The sequence below is a fragment of the Anomalospiza imberbis genome, chromosome 6 (assembly GCF_031753505.1).
Source record: "Anomalospiza imberbis isolate Cuckoo-Finch-1a 21T00152 chromosome 6, ASM3175350v1, whole genome shotgun sequence".
Taxonomy (NCBI): Eukaryota; Metazoa; Chordata; class Aves; order Passeriformes; family Viduidae; genus Anomalospiza; species Anomalospiza imberbis.
The window spans coordinates 15,646,218-15,660,350 of record NC_089686.1 but is presented as its reverse complement, the minus strand read 5'-3'; the positions used below and the strand labels follow the sequence as shown (position 1 = coordinate 15,660,350).

At 38.4% G+C, this 14,133-nt stretch overlaps 1 protein-coding gene across 5 annotated transcripts in view; it reads right to left on the bottom strand.

The window, feature by feature from the left end:
* The window catches only part of BTBD7 (BTB domain containing 7), a 51,799-nt gene that overhangs the window by 18,806 nt on the left and 18,860 nt on the right, over nt 1-14,133 (bottom strand). For all 5 annotated transcript variants that reach the window (XM_068192557.1, XM_068192560.1, XM_068192561.1 and 2 more), the window contains 2 exons: nt 13,934-14,119; nt 7,834-8,913 (listed from right to left, as the gene is read on the bottom strand). In XM_068192557.1, the coding sequence (XP_068048658.1) occupies nt 7,834-8,913; nt 13,934-14,015 (1,162 nt within the window). In that variant the 5' untranslated portion in view covers nt 14,016-14,119. The remainder of the gene's footprint in view (nt 1-7,833; nt 8,914-13,933; nt 14,120-14,133) is intronic.

Genomic DNA, 14,133 nt, shown 5'->3' with positions numbered 1-14,133 from the left:
TTTAGGGATGTGTATTGCACTACTGAGCTCTTGAAATAAGCTGAGTCAAATCGTGTTTAGCACAGTAATGTCAACCCTAGTCAAGACAAAAGACAGGTCTCCTACATATTTTGGAACTGGCTACATATTTTGGAACTGGCTGCATACAGATGAAACACACTAACAACAATTAACAGAAATAAAAGAAAAGTCTTACTTTTCTACATAAGGCAGCATACAGAATATGCAGTGTTTATTCCATTTCCATTGTAACTAATAACGTGAAAGATACGGAGTAGGCAGTAAAAAGTGAACAAGCTTCTTCAAGTAGGAGGGAATCTGTCAAAGGAGCTACTACTTAGAAGTAAAGTCACTAAAATGGGAATTTAAACAGGAGGGTTAAGAAGGTAGTAGAAAGCAACAGTTTAAACATGAGACTGGTTACAAATTTATGTGTCCTATTAGACACACGTATTTGTACCCAAAACTATAACAACCACAATGTGGTAATTTTAAGAATAATATTCTACCAATGAAATTTTCTAAGCTTTTCAGGAATATGCTTGAATACATACACAGTTTTGGACACAATCCTTATTAAATTTCTAAAGCAATTTATAAGAGTAATGTCTGTCCCCCAACAGTAATGCATTTTACACCAATTCATATTTAAACCAAGCAGTTGGATAATGCTTTTTCGCATGTGTGATTCAACTGAGAAAAAGAAGACTGAATGCAGCCATTGACAGAAGGGCTTCCCAAAGCACACACATTTCTGACCAATGCAGCACGTGCAGCATTACACTGTGCATCCCCAGACAGACTCTCCATTTGCTTCTGACAAAGGGGTGAGTGGTGAGTCATGTTTCAACTCAACTGCTTTGTCCTTCACCAGTACTTAAATAGTATGGCACTTCTCAGAGACACCTATCTCCATGAGGTTACATATCATTACTACTGCTAGTAAGGACAGATGTCTCATTATAGATAGTGACCTCTAACCTGCATGGCAAGCACTGGCCTTAAATGAGCAGGGCACAGGAAACAAGGATGGGTTGGAGGCATGTGGAACATCACTCCAGTCATCACTGGTACAGGTAAGAGCAGAGGATGAAAACTGTTCTGAAATACACTCTGTGGGTTGAGGTACAGGTTAGTGAAACTGCCCCCTCTAGATGGAGTAATCTCCCAGATTCCGGAAGGATGAAATCTGAAGTCTTAAAAAGTTCTGGTCAACAATCTGAGAAACAGCCTTAAATTAAAAACAAAACAAAACAAAACAAAACCTGAACCATCCAAAACCCAACTTATCATCAAAAAAAGCTCCAAATACTTCAGCATATTTCAGAAACACAGAGTAAATGAAGTCTGAAGCTTTCCACTTAAGGATCCATTTTTACCCCAACAGCAAAGGGCTGACATTGCATTTAACTTTGTCATGTGAGTCTCTCTCAGCTTTCCTTCTGGGGCTCAAGAAAGGAAAATGTTAAGTTAGCAGCAAACCTGGCATGCGAATGAAAGCGGTGACTAGTTGCAATTTGCTTAAGAGAGGAGTATGACTCCCATGAATAAGAAACAAAATAGTTTGAAACTATTATTTAGGGTCATCTGCACTCAGTCTTCCCCTGCTAAATCCTAACACATTTTTTTGCATGCAATTATTCTGCCTGCATGCAAGCTGACTTCAGCAGAAACTGCATTCCCCTGAACTCTAAACATCACACATAAGGACTGCTCCATTTCAAAGGCAGTAAACCCACACACCGAAAGCAGTCACCAGGAAACTCAAACTACAAGAGCAGAGACTTATCTCAAAATGAATGCCATTCCTAGTATTTCATCTGACATTTATTTTTGAAGTAAAGATGCCTGCCCCCTGAAAAGACACCAGAAATGCAGTGCCAAAGATCTGAGCAACACCGATTCATAGAAACAGTACATCAGCTCAGTCTCAATTCTTCTGTCAAGTTCAATTATTGCACAAATAACAATAATATGACATCAGGTGAAAAGCTCATTAAGGATGACTAGCAAATGAAACAGTCTTTCCCACGTAATTTCAGCAATGGGTCAGAAGTATGGGATTATGAAAAGCATTTCTTCTGAAGTAAGCATACGGTAATAATTAAAGTGTTTTTTGAGCTTTTAAATAAATTGGGGCAACCCAATTCTAGCTATGGAAAGAATCCAATTTCCTTTCTTCTTTGGCAGAGGTTTTTTCTGCTTTAACAATCAGCCACTTGGCAAAAAAAGTAGTCATCTAATAGCCACAATATTGCTCTTCACAGTGGAATACAGCATTTTTCCTGTGAATACTCTTTCTTTAATACTCAGGAAGCAACAACCTTCCCAAGATCCATTTGCAGTGTCCCACAAGCTTCTGTGACCATTACTATCCTTCAGAGATTCAACCTGGACTCTACAAAAAGGAAAGATAACTAACACATTTTGCACAAATTATGCTGGATGCCAATGGGCCTTCCTAACATCAGGCCCTGTCTGCTTCTGAGTTCTCTTCCAAATGCAGCCCCACAGTCCTTCCAGACAGAAATAGCTTGAGCCCATGTTTAGCATTCTAGCTAGTGGTTTGGGATCAGGACACTTGACAGACCTACTGAAGACAAGTCAACTGCCATCAACAATTAGCAAAAGTGGCACTAAGCAAACCTTTTACTATAAAACTGTTACCTTAACTCATTCTGTAGTGAAGATTTTCCACCTAAACTTGTGTACACCAGTAGAGCCAATGACAAAAAAAAGGAGTAAGAATTCATCTTAACACTGAACTGGAATCCAGAAACTATTCAATGCTTTTTAAATTTGTCACATTAGGAGAGACCATACTCACAATCACAGGAATTATAATTTTTGAATTTTTTTGAATGTGTATTTAATACTGTTACCATAGGATCCCCGGCACTTCAGTATTTCAGCCCTCCTAAGACCAAGAGTACTTTTGATGTCAGGCAACATCTGCTCCTAGATCAAACACTGTGCTACTGAATACAGCAGCACTTAAAATAAAGTTTCTAAATTCTTATACTTGTCAAGAGTAAACTCAACACCTAAAATAAAAGCAAAGGAAAGCAAAAAGTAGGAAATTGAGGGTTTTTAGGTCTGTCTTACTTTGGAAAACTTCTTTGAATCAGTTGACAGAAAAGGCTCTCATACTAAACTATTTCATAAGGTCCCAGTATTCAAAAGCCTATCACAGCAAAACATTCTGTACCACCACCTCAGTGGGACTGCTCATGACAGCGGGTAACAGGGCCAAGATGCACTAGAGGATTCACATACGTAATACAGCTATCTAATAAAACTAATATGCCTGAAATCAAACTTCCCTGCAACAGCAGGGCACTACAGTAAGACTGGAAGTGGGGAGTACTTTAACAATGTGTGATGAACAGGACTAGGGAACTGATCTATTTTAGTAACTGTACTACAGAAGAGCAAGGGATAAGTGGTATTAACCCAATCTTTGTGAATCAATGTGTTAAAATCATTGTACCAGTACAGTTGACAGACAGCAGCAAGGTAGCATGAAGACAGAAAAACTGCAGCAGAGGGCAGAAACAGGCAGGCAGAGCACAGAAACATTCCACTACGGGATGTGCGCCAACCTCCTGGAGAGGGCTCTAATGCTCACAGCCTCTGTGAAAGCCCTGAAGAACTTCACTTTTCATAGCAAAAACTACCAGAGCACTCCTAAGAGCAGTGTCAGTCCTGTTAGGTACAAATAGGTTTCAGTATGATCAGCTCTATTGACCAGATATATTTTCTGATTAGTTTATTTACTCAAATTAGTTCATTGAAAGATCCATTTCAGTTTCTCTTGAAAGGCAAGTGGCAATCCTCAGCTAAAACAAATCAAGATGAAGGCAGAGGAAATTCTAGATAAAGGTTGTCCTGCTTTACTTGGACAGTAAAGACTCATTGCACCTACTCATCACCATCTTCACCATAGAGAAACTATCTATTAAATCACAATAGTCAGAAAAAGGAGTGTGCTAGGAATCACTGTGTTGGGAATGGGAGAATTTCCATGGAAATAGTCAAAGCTGAATCATCTGCTGAAACAGAAGAAAAATTACAACATCTGGATACTTACAAAGGTCCCTGAAGACAAATGAAACTAAAATCTGTTGAAAATAAAAACAGCTGATCAGAAGCTTTAAAATACATCAATTTCACTTGACACTCAGATACAAACACCCAGGCAAAATTGAGTGGAAGCAAGAAAAAGGAACTGGAAAGAGAATCCAGACTTAACATAGTAAGCCCAAAATATTTTCCATGAAACCAGGGAGACAAGCCTTTGCAAGTTCGCAATTGGCCAGCAGGAGTGAACTGAAACAAAAAACTTCAGCCGAGGGTGGAAATCTAGAGAAGAAACTTAAGACATCAGCTACTGCAAAAGCCAGCTGATGGGATCAGTCAGTACGTGGGGAGAACTGGACACCTGCTGCACCACAGAGCGGAAAAACACTGCCAGAGATCCATGCTAAGAGGTGTCAGGAGAACTGCCTGCTCAGTGGCCTCCAACACCTACACAATGCTGTTTCTTCCCCATCACTCTGCATAACATCTAGAAGTCAGATGTTTGAGTGACAGCTTCCAGCATAGAAGTCTGCTAGCTGTGAAATCAGGGAACAGGATGGACACTACTGAAATTAAGATCTCCCACCTACCTCATGTTAAGTATCATAGAAGTGAGGACAAGATGCTGCAATTAACAAGAAACAAGAACAGTGGTCATGACTAAAACACCTCTTTAAGTGATCTCAGTCACGTGCAGGCATATGGTTTTCCCTGACCAAATAAGCTTCCTTTTAATTTTGATTATAAGATTATACCAGAACAGTTCTTCCGTGTCTGCACAGTACCAATGACCTAAACATGAACTCAGCAATTAAGTATGAAACTATTAGATTCTGATTCCACCGACATACACAGATCTGCAGAGTGCTTACTACTTTCTGCTGTAGCTAGGGAATGCAGCACCAATTTGTAAAATCCTAATTAGGTGAAGTTAACATCTAGAATTTCAATATCTGAAGGAGTGCCAAACCTACATTTTCTAGTATTTGATAATTTAATAGATTTCAATACTTGCTGATTTTACGGCATTTCTCCCCTGTGTGTAACAACAGCCCCACCCCTAATCTCACTACTTTTGTGGTCAGAAAGGGATTTACTATGGAAAGAAGAAAACCTCTGAATGCCACTACATCCCTCTACATCCTCCCTATGACCACCCCCAAAACACTACAGCTCCAGTTCATCCAGAGGGCCACCAAGACCGAGCCTGCACTGGAGTGGGCTCCAGCCACTCGAGTGTGCTGCTGAGGTGCAAGCCCAGTGCAGCTCCTGCTGCTGCCTTCCTTATTACTCTCCTAGAGGTAGCACCGGGGGAAAACTTCCAGGAAAAAGTAGAGATCTTGTTACCACTGACTCATGGAATATACATTCCAGAGCAGCAATGCTCTGTAGTGCATTACTGAAAAGAGTGCCAGTTAACAACATGCTGATCCAAATGAACTCAAAGCGAGCAGAAACAAACTCTACACCAAATAAAATGTCACCTCCTTTTTCAGTATTTACTAACATAGAAAATAAAAGCTATTTTCCTCTCTATAAGTTTACTTCAGTTTCTCTTGAAAGTTCTCTGTCATTGCTTTTCTGCTTTGCTGTAACTGACACTGCTTCATCAGAGCACCTCCAGATCACAGTTATTGCAGTTTAGGTTTCCAATCTGAAAAAAAGCATTGCACCCTATTCATTTATGAAACACTGCATAATTATTCAGTGTCTCACTGAGGGTTTCATTCACTATTTAATTCTCTCATTAGTATTCCCTGACCACGTTAAATCCTTTTAGCACTTGCATATATGTGCACACACCAAAACTGAGAAATTCCATCACCTCTTTCATTTCAACTCATTTTCCTTTCTGGTTTTCAGCTGATCTACAGAGTTTTTCTCAAGTACTATTAGCTCGTGTATATCATATAGAAATTAACTTAATACCATAGTTCAGCTACAGTAAAACTTCTTGCTCCCTCTGAGACATTAAGTTTTTAGGTGTACTGAGAAGGAAACAACAAAAATAAGAAAGATGCAGATAGAGAAGAGAGGCTCTGAAGGAGGGCCATGATGTTGATCAAAGTACTGGAGAACCTAGCCTACGAGGAAAGACTGAAGGAAGTTATGTCTCTTCTTCAAGAACTGAAGGCTCAGGGGACCTTGTCACAGTATTCCCAGACCTCGAGCTACTGTAGGGCAGCTGTAAAAAGGACAGAGGTTCTCTTCTCTCAAGAAGCCACACAAAGGGGCAACAGGTAAAAATTGCACTGGAAAACATCTCAACAGAAAATGTTTTTGCAATGAGAACAATCACTTCACCAGGACAATCCCCCAGGGACAGAGTACAGTCCCCATCACTGGTGGTTTTCAAGAAGTGATTGGACAGAATGCTGGACAATCTCACCTAGGCTCACTTTCTCACTTGGATAGGTTGGATCCCATGATCTTTTGAGACCCTTTCTAACCTGGGCTGCTCTGTGACTGAACGATTCTGAGCCTAAGATCAGCCCAATTGCATCCTGCAGCATGTTGCCTCAGGAAACACATGCCCTTTGATCTGTGCCCATTTTATTGCAGCACAATTATTTCAGCACAATCTGAAAATTAGTTTCCTAATGCCAAACTCCACATGAGCTACAGTAGCTCTATTAGTTTCTTATATCCTTATCACTCTCAGTTTCATGTAACTATTAGGAGAACTCATTAAAAATATGACCTCTTCCTACAGTGCTTACACTACCCTTTCCTGTCCACTCTTTATCAAGTTTCCTATTTTACTCAGAACTACTTTATAGCTTACAATATAAGGTTTCAATCTTGTCAAACTTAATTTGACAGCTAGAAGTTATGGATGTACAGACCTACTGTGAAAAGTTACATTTGTTAAAAAATTTAAACTAATTTAAACACATTATGTTGCTGATATACCAGTGAGTTCCATTTTCCCTTTCTCAGCTCAAAAGTAAAATTCTTATTCCCCATCAGCAAGGCCTGAAGCAATTCCCATACTTCACTGTAGGTCATATGGCCACTAAATAGCTCAAACACCAACAGACAAAACTGCGGGCAAAGCTCCGGCCACCACAAGAAGCACCATTAGCAAACTGATCAGTGCTTGGACACCTCACCTGAGATTGCAGTAATTCAGGTCAGGAGGTTGTATGAAATCAAGATTTGAATGATCTTCAAGAATAACAGAAGTAGTATAACTTTCTAAACTTTATGTCTGAGAATAGTGACTGACCCTGCTTTCAGTTCTGTTCATAGATGGGCAGAAATTAAAGACCTAAGACTACTGCAATTAAGCTTTTTAAGTTTTCCTTCCAACAGCAAGATTGTAGGGTTGGTGTCTTTGATGTATACTACAGAAATAGTCATTTAAGTTTACCACCTTGTTAACATATACAGACACTTCCTAACAAGTCTAAATATTTCCTCCTTTCAGCAAGGATCTCTCTGTAGTTTACATCCAGAAAATGGATTACAGAAAGGAGATGAGCATTAGAAATATCAAAACCAGTTATACATACTTGATAAAATTAACATACTTCAACAATGATGCACCATACAACTAAATCTTTTGCATGGCATTGCTTCTGTCCATAGAAAATAGATGCATTATGGACAACCTACAGATGGAAAACAAATTCCATTCCTAAAGGAACTGTCAGCCACTGACAGCTGACAATAAGCATCCCTACACTGCAAAATTGCTAAAACTTGTTCTAATAAGGTCATATATTCTACAGCGAGGACAGTATTACATACCTTGTGCAAGCATGTTAAACTCCAAGAACAGTGCTATGTGATAAAGCTCCATGGCTTCTTCAGCCCTAGTCATGTTTAGTTTTCCTGCTACAAGAGCCTGAACTTCACTTAAACTGCCCACCGAAGGACTGGAGTGCAAAACAGACAGGTCTACCACATCTGTATACATACAGTTCAAAATTACTTTAGCATATTTTTTTGGTATGATAGATTCATCTAATATAATTCTAGTTGGAGTCCGTAGAGTTCGGTCTGTGATTTCTTCACCAGTTCGTATCCTTCTCTGCAGCAAGTGACGGAAAAAGGGAGATCGTGATGAAATAATAGCTTTGTGAGCTCTGAGCTCTTCATCTAGACAGTTCTGACTTCCACCAAAAGTTTCAACCAAGTCAGAGTTGGATGAAAAGCTAAGAACCACATCGTAGTAGCACATATAATCAAACAGTGCACGCATGTCAACATCCAAGGAATTTGGTGTTCCAAATTCTTCACTAAGCTGCACAAGAATGTCGACATTTTGGAATCTTGAATCCTCCATTCCAAACTCGCCCGTATAAAGGTAGTGTAACAAAGCAGAAAACATAGGCATATCTATGCCAGCTGTGTTAATATCCATTATTATTTCTGCCCCATACTCTGGTGAGGAAGAAAGCAGCGTCTTAAAAAATGGACATCTTGCCGCCAATATCGCACGATGCACAGGAAAACAAGTTTCTTGAAATATTAAGTCTACATCAGTACAATATTTGTATTGATAAAGTTCAGCCATGTCTTTTTGTAGCGTCCTGGCTTCTGGTCTTGCCAAATTAGCTTGTAGATAAAGTTCCTTTAAGGCTGACGTTCCTTCGTATTCTTCTACTAATGCATTAACATCTCTGACATCCCAGCCTGAGAGGAGCTCACGCATCTGCTTGGCATGGTCAGCAGATCGGCTCGATTTCCGACGCTTAATGAACTTCTTTTTGAGGGTGGCAAGGCCAGAGGTTTTCTTTTTCTTGTCTTGAGGTTTTTCGTGGCCATGGTCAAGGCTATATAGCTTTGATTCACAGCCAAAACCTTGATGGGAGTAGGATGATGTCCCTAAAGGCAAAAAGGAAAATTGAACATATTTATTCTTTAAATTTAAAAGGAAGGTCTGTAACACCTAAATATTCCATGAACGATTCTGCAAGTTATACAGTTCTTCCTTCTCCTCACATCAGATAATTTAACAACCTGACTGAAGACTTTTCTGGCCATTAAGAACAAAGCCTTTTATTTGCATCTACAAAGTTCATAGTTTGCTGGGTTTTGGGGTGTTTTGGGTTTTTTTAAATTTTTTTTTAATTTGGTTGGGTTTTTTAAAAAATATATTCAATTTTAAGAACCAAGCAGTGCCAATTGATGTGGCTGTATAGCATATGGCACACTTATCTAAGCAGGAAGAGAATATTGCAGTTGTAACATTAAAAAGTGTAATTGTATTAACTTTTTCTAAGCCTAATACCTCAGTGAAATACTAGCAATCCCCCCTTCAAAGTGTTTCCAAATTCTGTTCTAGCATTAAGCCTAACTAAAACAGTAGAGGCATACCTGGTATCAGATAGTTGCAGTCACAAGAAAAAAAGAGAACATAATACCAAAACACTCAGGGATTATTTTCAGAGATAATTTAGCAAGAAAAGTAAAAATCCTGTCATGCGATAATCAAGTAATGCCAAAGTCAAACACATAAAATGGGCTCCTTTCTGCAGAACTACAAATACTCATTTGTGCACACACACCATCAAAAAGAATATGGAGAATGGAAGCTTTACTGTATTATTAAAGATTTCCTTCGAAGAGAGCATTATACAATTAAAGTATACATATAATTATTTTTCTTCTCAAAAATAATTTATAGGGAAATTATATTAGGAACTAATACTTATAGCAATTTAGTGTGGAAAAAAGGAATTAGAATCTGCATTTCAACAAGTAATGGAAAACCAAAGTAGTGTTTTAGAAAAAAAAAAAAAAGAGTTAAAAAAATATCTTTAATGTGAGAGTCATGCTTCTGTTTAAGTGTTATTTTGTAATTTAAGTTTATTTACAGGGCTTTCACTCTAAGCCAGATGGTGAAGAACCTTTTACATGACAAGAAAAAAGGAAGTACACAAGCCAAGCTCCCACTTCTGGACCAAAGAAGAATGAGAAGAAAACATTTGCAAATGCTACACAGATCAGTAACAATCACAGGTTCATCTGAAGTAGTATTTGTTTTCTGTCATGAATAGTTCATGTTTCTATGAGTATACTTCTGAAGCTTCACTACTTGTTACCTTTTTTTTAATCTTCCAAAGCCCATCCTAGAACCAGAGCTTTTGGGGCCTTTTCCAACGTGTTCTATCATTGCAATCTCACAGCTCCACCTGTAACGGGCAGATTCACTGTGATGCTGTTTTGTGATGCTGTTTTGACAGCGATGTTATGGCCCAGTCTGACAAAACGCAGGGCATTTTGTTTAGTTCATGGATTAGTTACCATGTAATTTCAAGAATTTCTCAAACTTTGAAAGACACAGGAGTAATTCAAAGCTGTATTTGAGATTAAGGCAGCTGTAGCAATCTAACAGTTCTGTAAATTTTTTATTGTTTAAGCCTCAATAACTAAGTAAACTTACACAGTGGCTTTTATGTCAAGCAAATTAAAACTCCCACAAACCATGCAATGCAGTGGTTTTATGATTCTTCTATTAGCAAAACCTTGGAGAAGAAACTTTTCTTTAACTGAGGAAAGACATCTAACCATTTTATCCAAATTTAAAATTTGCTTGATCAGGCAACATGTTATTAACCATGTTGAAATTTCAAGAAGTGAAAAGAATATAAATTTAAATGAAAATAACAGGAGTAACTCAAGACAACTTCAACAAAGAGGTTGTGCTGCAAAATCCACCATAAAAATTCCTTCCACATGCAATACTAGATATGACAATGGAAAAGTAGAGATTCAGCCTCCTGCTGATAGAGACAAGTGTAGAATTTCCCCTTCATTTAAAGAGGTACATTTCACAATAGAAGTATAACTACACTTTGGTCACTCTATAATGACAGATTCTCTTTCCAGAGAACATGCCAGCTCATTTCTATTTGAAGTACATTGGATTCTAATGGCAAATCTGAGTGCAGAACATTCTCTAACATTCCACTAAAGAAAAACTAGGACACCGCAAGTCTCAATTTCCTTCTTCCCTAAAGGCTGCTGTGAGGTATTACTTGCACATGAATCACCACAAAATACTAAAACGCCATTCAAATCTTTGTGTACTCTGAGCTACTAATAAGATTTAACTTTGGATGTACTGCAAACAGTGCTATTAACCCTTACAAACAGATAAAGCACTGCTACAAAAGCACCACCACACAACTGCTTTTTGTAAGAAACAGAGATGCACCGTCATAGCCTCTCTGGGTTCACAACAGCTGGTGGCTCCATATCCCTCAAAGAAAGAATCTGGAATAGAATGTTTTTGGGCTGCCTGTATTCCTTCATAAAGTAGCTGCATTAAAAGTAGGAGGAAAATAAATTATTCCTCAGCACTATACTGAAAGGTACCAATCTATCAAATGCTCTTCAAAAGCAATTGCTACTTTATGCCCCTAGACCATAACCAACTTGGGACAAACATTTACGGAAGCAGATGACTGCCAAGGGGAGCTGCTTGGGAACTTGACAATGAAAAATGGGATCTGTTTAGTCTTTTGCATGCCCACACATTTTAATATCCAGTTATAGAGCTCTATTTAGAAAAGCAAACATCTTGAACAGATGTACCACCCTAGGAAATGGTGTGAAATCCTCCTCCTGAATGCTGCAGACAAAACAGCAAGAAGATGACTAATTAAGCTTTTGCTAAAACTAAAGTATTATTTTCCAGTAAGTGCACTAATCTATTTTTACTGATTTATCTCCTCTTCACAAACTATAAGCAAATTAGGATGAAGTCAACTAACAATAGAAGCTCACACTACGAAACTACTGTGCTTTGCCATATCAGTTCTCTGACTTCAGCATTCATCCTACATTTAGCATGAAACATGGTACAGTGCTTTAATAGTAAAGTAGCATGTCTAAAACAAACCCACAGGCCTAAATCCAGTTTCCAGGAATAAGGCAACAAATACATATTATAAAGCTATTGTAACTCTATCCCCCAGTTCTGCTTTAGGGCAGTAAATAGATCTAATGCCTTCTACATAAAAAACCCCACAATACAAGTAAAAAAAAAAACAAACACCCCCCCCCCCCCCCCAACAAATAAAACCCCACAACACCTAAACCCCAAACATGTAAAAGCTGATATAACATCAAAACATTATTATTCTGGCAAGTGATGAAAATCTCAGCTATCAATTTTAGGATACTCCTATTTTCTACTGAGACAGCTACAAAAACCAATCATGTAAACAAAAATCAAAATGAGAAAGAGCCAACTGCCACAAAGTGAGAAGAGATGCACTCATGTGATGTAGGTAGCATACTCATGGAACCCCATAATATCAGGATATTTTCAGCAAGAATTTTACCCAGAATGCTCATCTGCCTTCCCTAAGATGAGACAAGCACATGCTTTTAGGCTTTCCTCAAAAAGAGTCTCAGCCACAATTTCCCACAGGTAAGGGGGGTTCAGTAAATTTCTTGTGACATACTATATAATGGGTTTCTATTTTGAATTTAATAATGAAGAACATCAACTAAACCTTCCACATATCATGTAGAAAGTTTCATGGGAATTTAATGTAGCCTTTGGAAATCTCTTCAAATCTGCTCAAAAGGTGTTTCAGCCTCCAAATCTGCCTGTTTCAAGGCCTCTAAGGGTTTCTCTTCACTAAATATAGGGGCAGATTAAAAAACACCAAGATACGTAAGAAAAGCATTTTAGCCACATTTTAGAAAGCATATATGCAGACTGGAGCAAATCTTTTATGATACACTGAAAATACATAAACCCTTGAGGGGAACTTTACAACATGAATATCCATGATGTTAGGACTAAAAGTTCTTCCTTGACATGCTGTGACAGCACACACATCCTTCAATGTAACAGTTTGTGGTCTGTCCTCAAATGAGACCTCAGAGCTAGGAATACCATGAAAGCTGAGAAAAAAGAGAAAATTTACAAAGCGAGTCAATTTTTCCTCTGCTAAGGATATCACTCTGCTTTCAACGGTGATTAAAAAGAGAAGTAACACTGAATATCAATAACTACTTATGCAGTGTTGCAAGCTGAAGCATAAAGGAGAAAAGCATTTATAAACTATTGATGTTATTTACCACTAAGATCATTCTTCAGGCTGTCAGGGTTGGATTTTTTTTAAGGAATATTTATCTTCTCAGAGACTGCCTTCTTCCAGATTCATAACATAGCTGTTTATTATTTATAGTGTGACAGTACTTACATCTACAGTGAGGTCTCTTTGTACTAGACTGAAAAACAAATAAAAGTAATGCCTGCCCCAGTTATAACTAGGATGAGAAAATACTTTCTTAAGGGCACTTCACATGTCTCCAGCTATGCAAGGTCCTTGCTTGTAAATAAGACCGTTAGGACAGTAAGTACCCCCTTCCTCTTTTACAGAAACAGGAAAGGGAGGAGAAGCCTGTTTGTTACTTTTACAGGTTTATTACCAGAGATATCCCTTTTAGCAATAAGGAGGTAATTCTCTTGGACACAATGTCAATATTACAATGAATACTGATGATCAAGGGTTTTAGATGCTCTGACACAGTATGACAGAAATTCTGAGGAAGAGTAGAAAACAGTATGAGTATTAACAGAAAGCAACTGCTCTTGAATGAGGAAAACTAGCATGCATGGTTTAATTATAAAAAACTCCACTTAGTTTATTTAAATAATCTGGCAACTGCTTACTGGCAAAAGGCAGATCAACTCATTGCATACACAGGCCAAACAGATGGACAGTACCGAATTTCATGCACGATTGAGCTTGAATGGATTCAAACTGGTGACCTAGAAAATAGCAGCTCTCCATAACATTTCTGCAAGCAAATCAAATCCAGCGCATACACAATCCACCAAGTCATTTATGTAAGAGACAAGATAACTGAGAAGAGTTACCTATGAATGTCTGTTGTGCCTGTGAATTTCCCCCTACCCTTGGGGAACACGAGTGAGGGTAGTTAGATGCATTAGCACCCATTTTCTTCAGTCACTCAGGCATTCCGCCTGCTGGCTCTTCAATGTATAATCCCATAATCCTTTACAAATCTTCAATCCCAGGTCCAGCGTTCTGTTCCTCCATTTCTGAAGAACAAAAA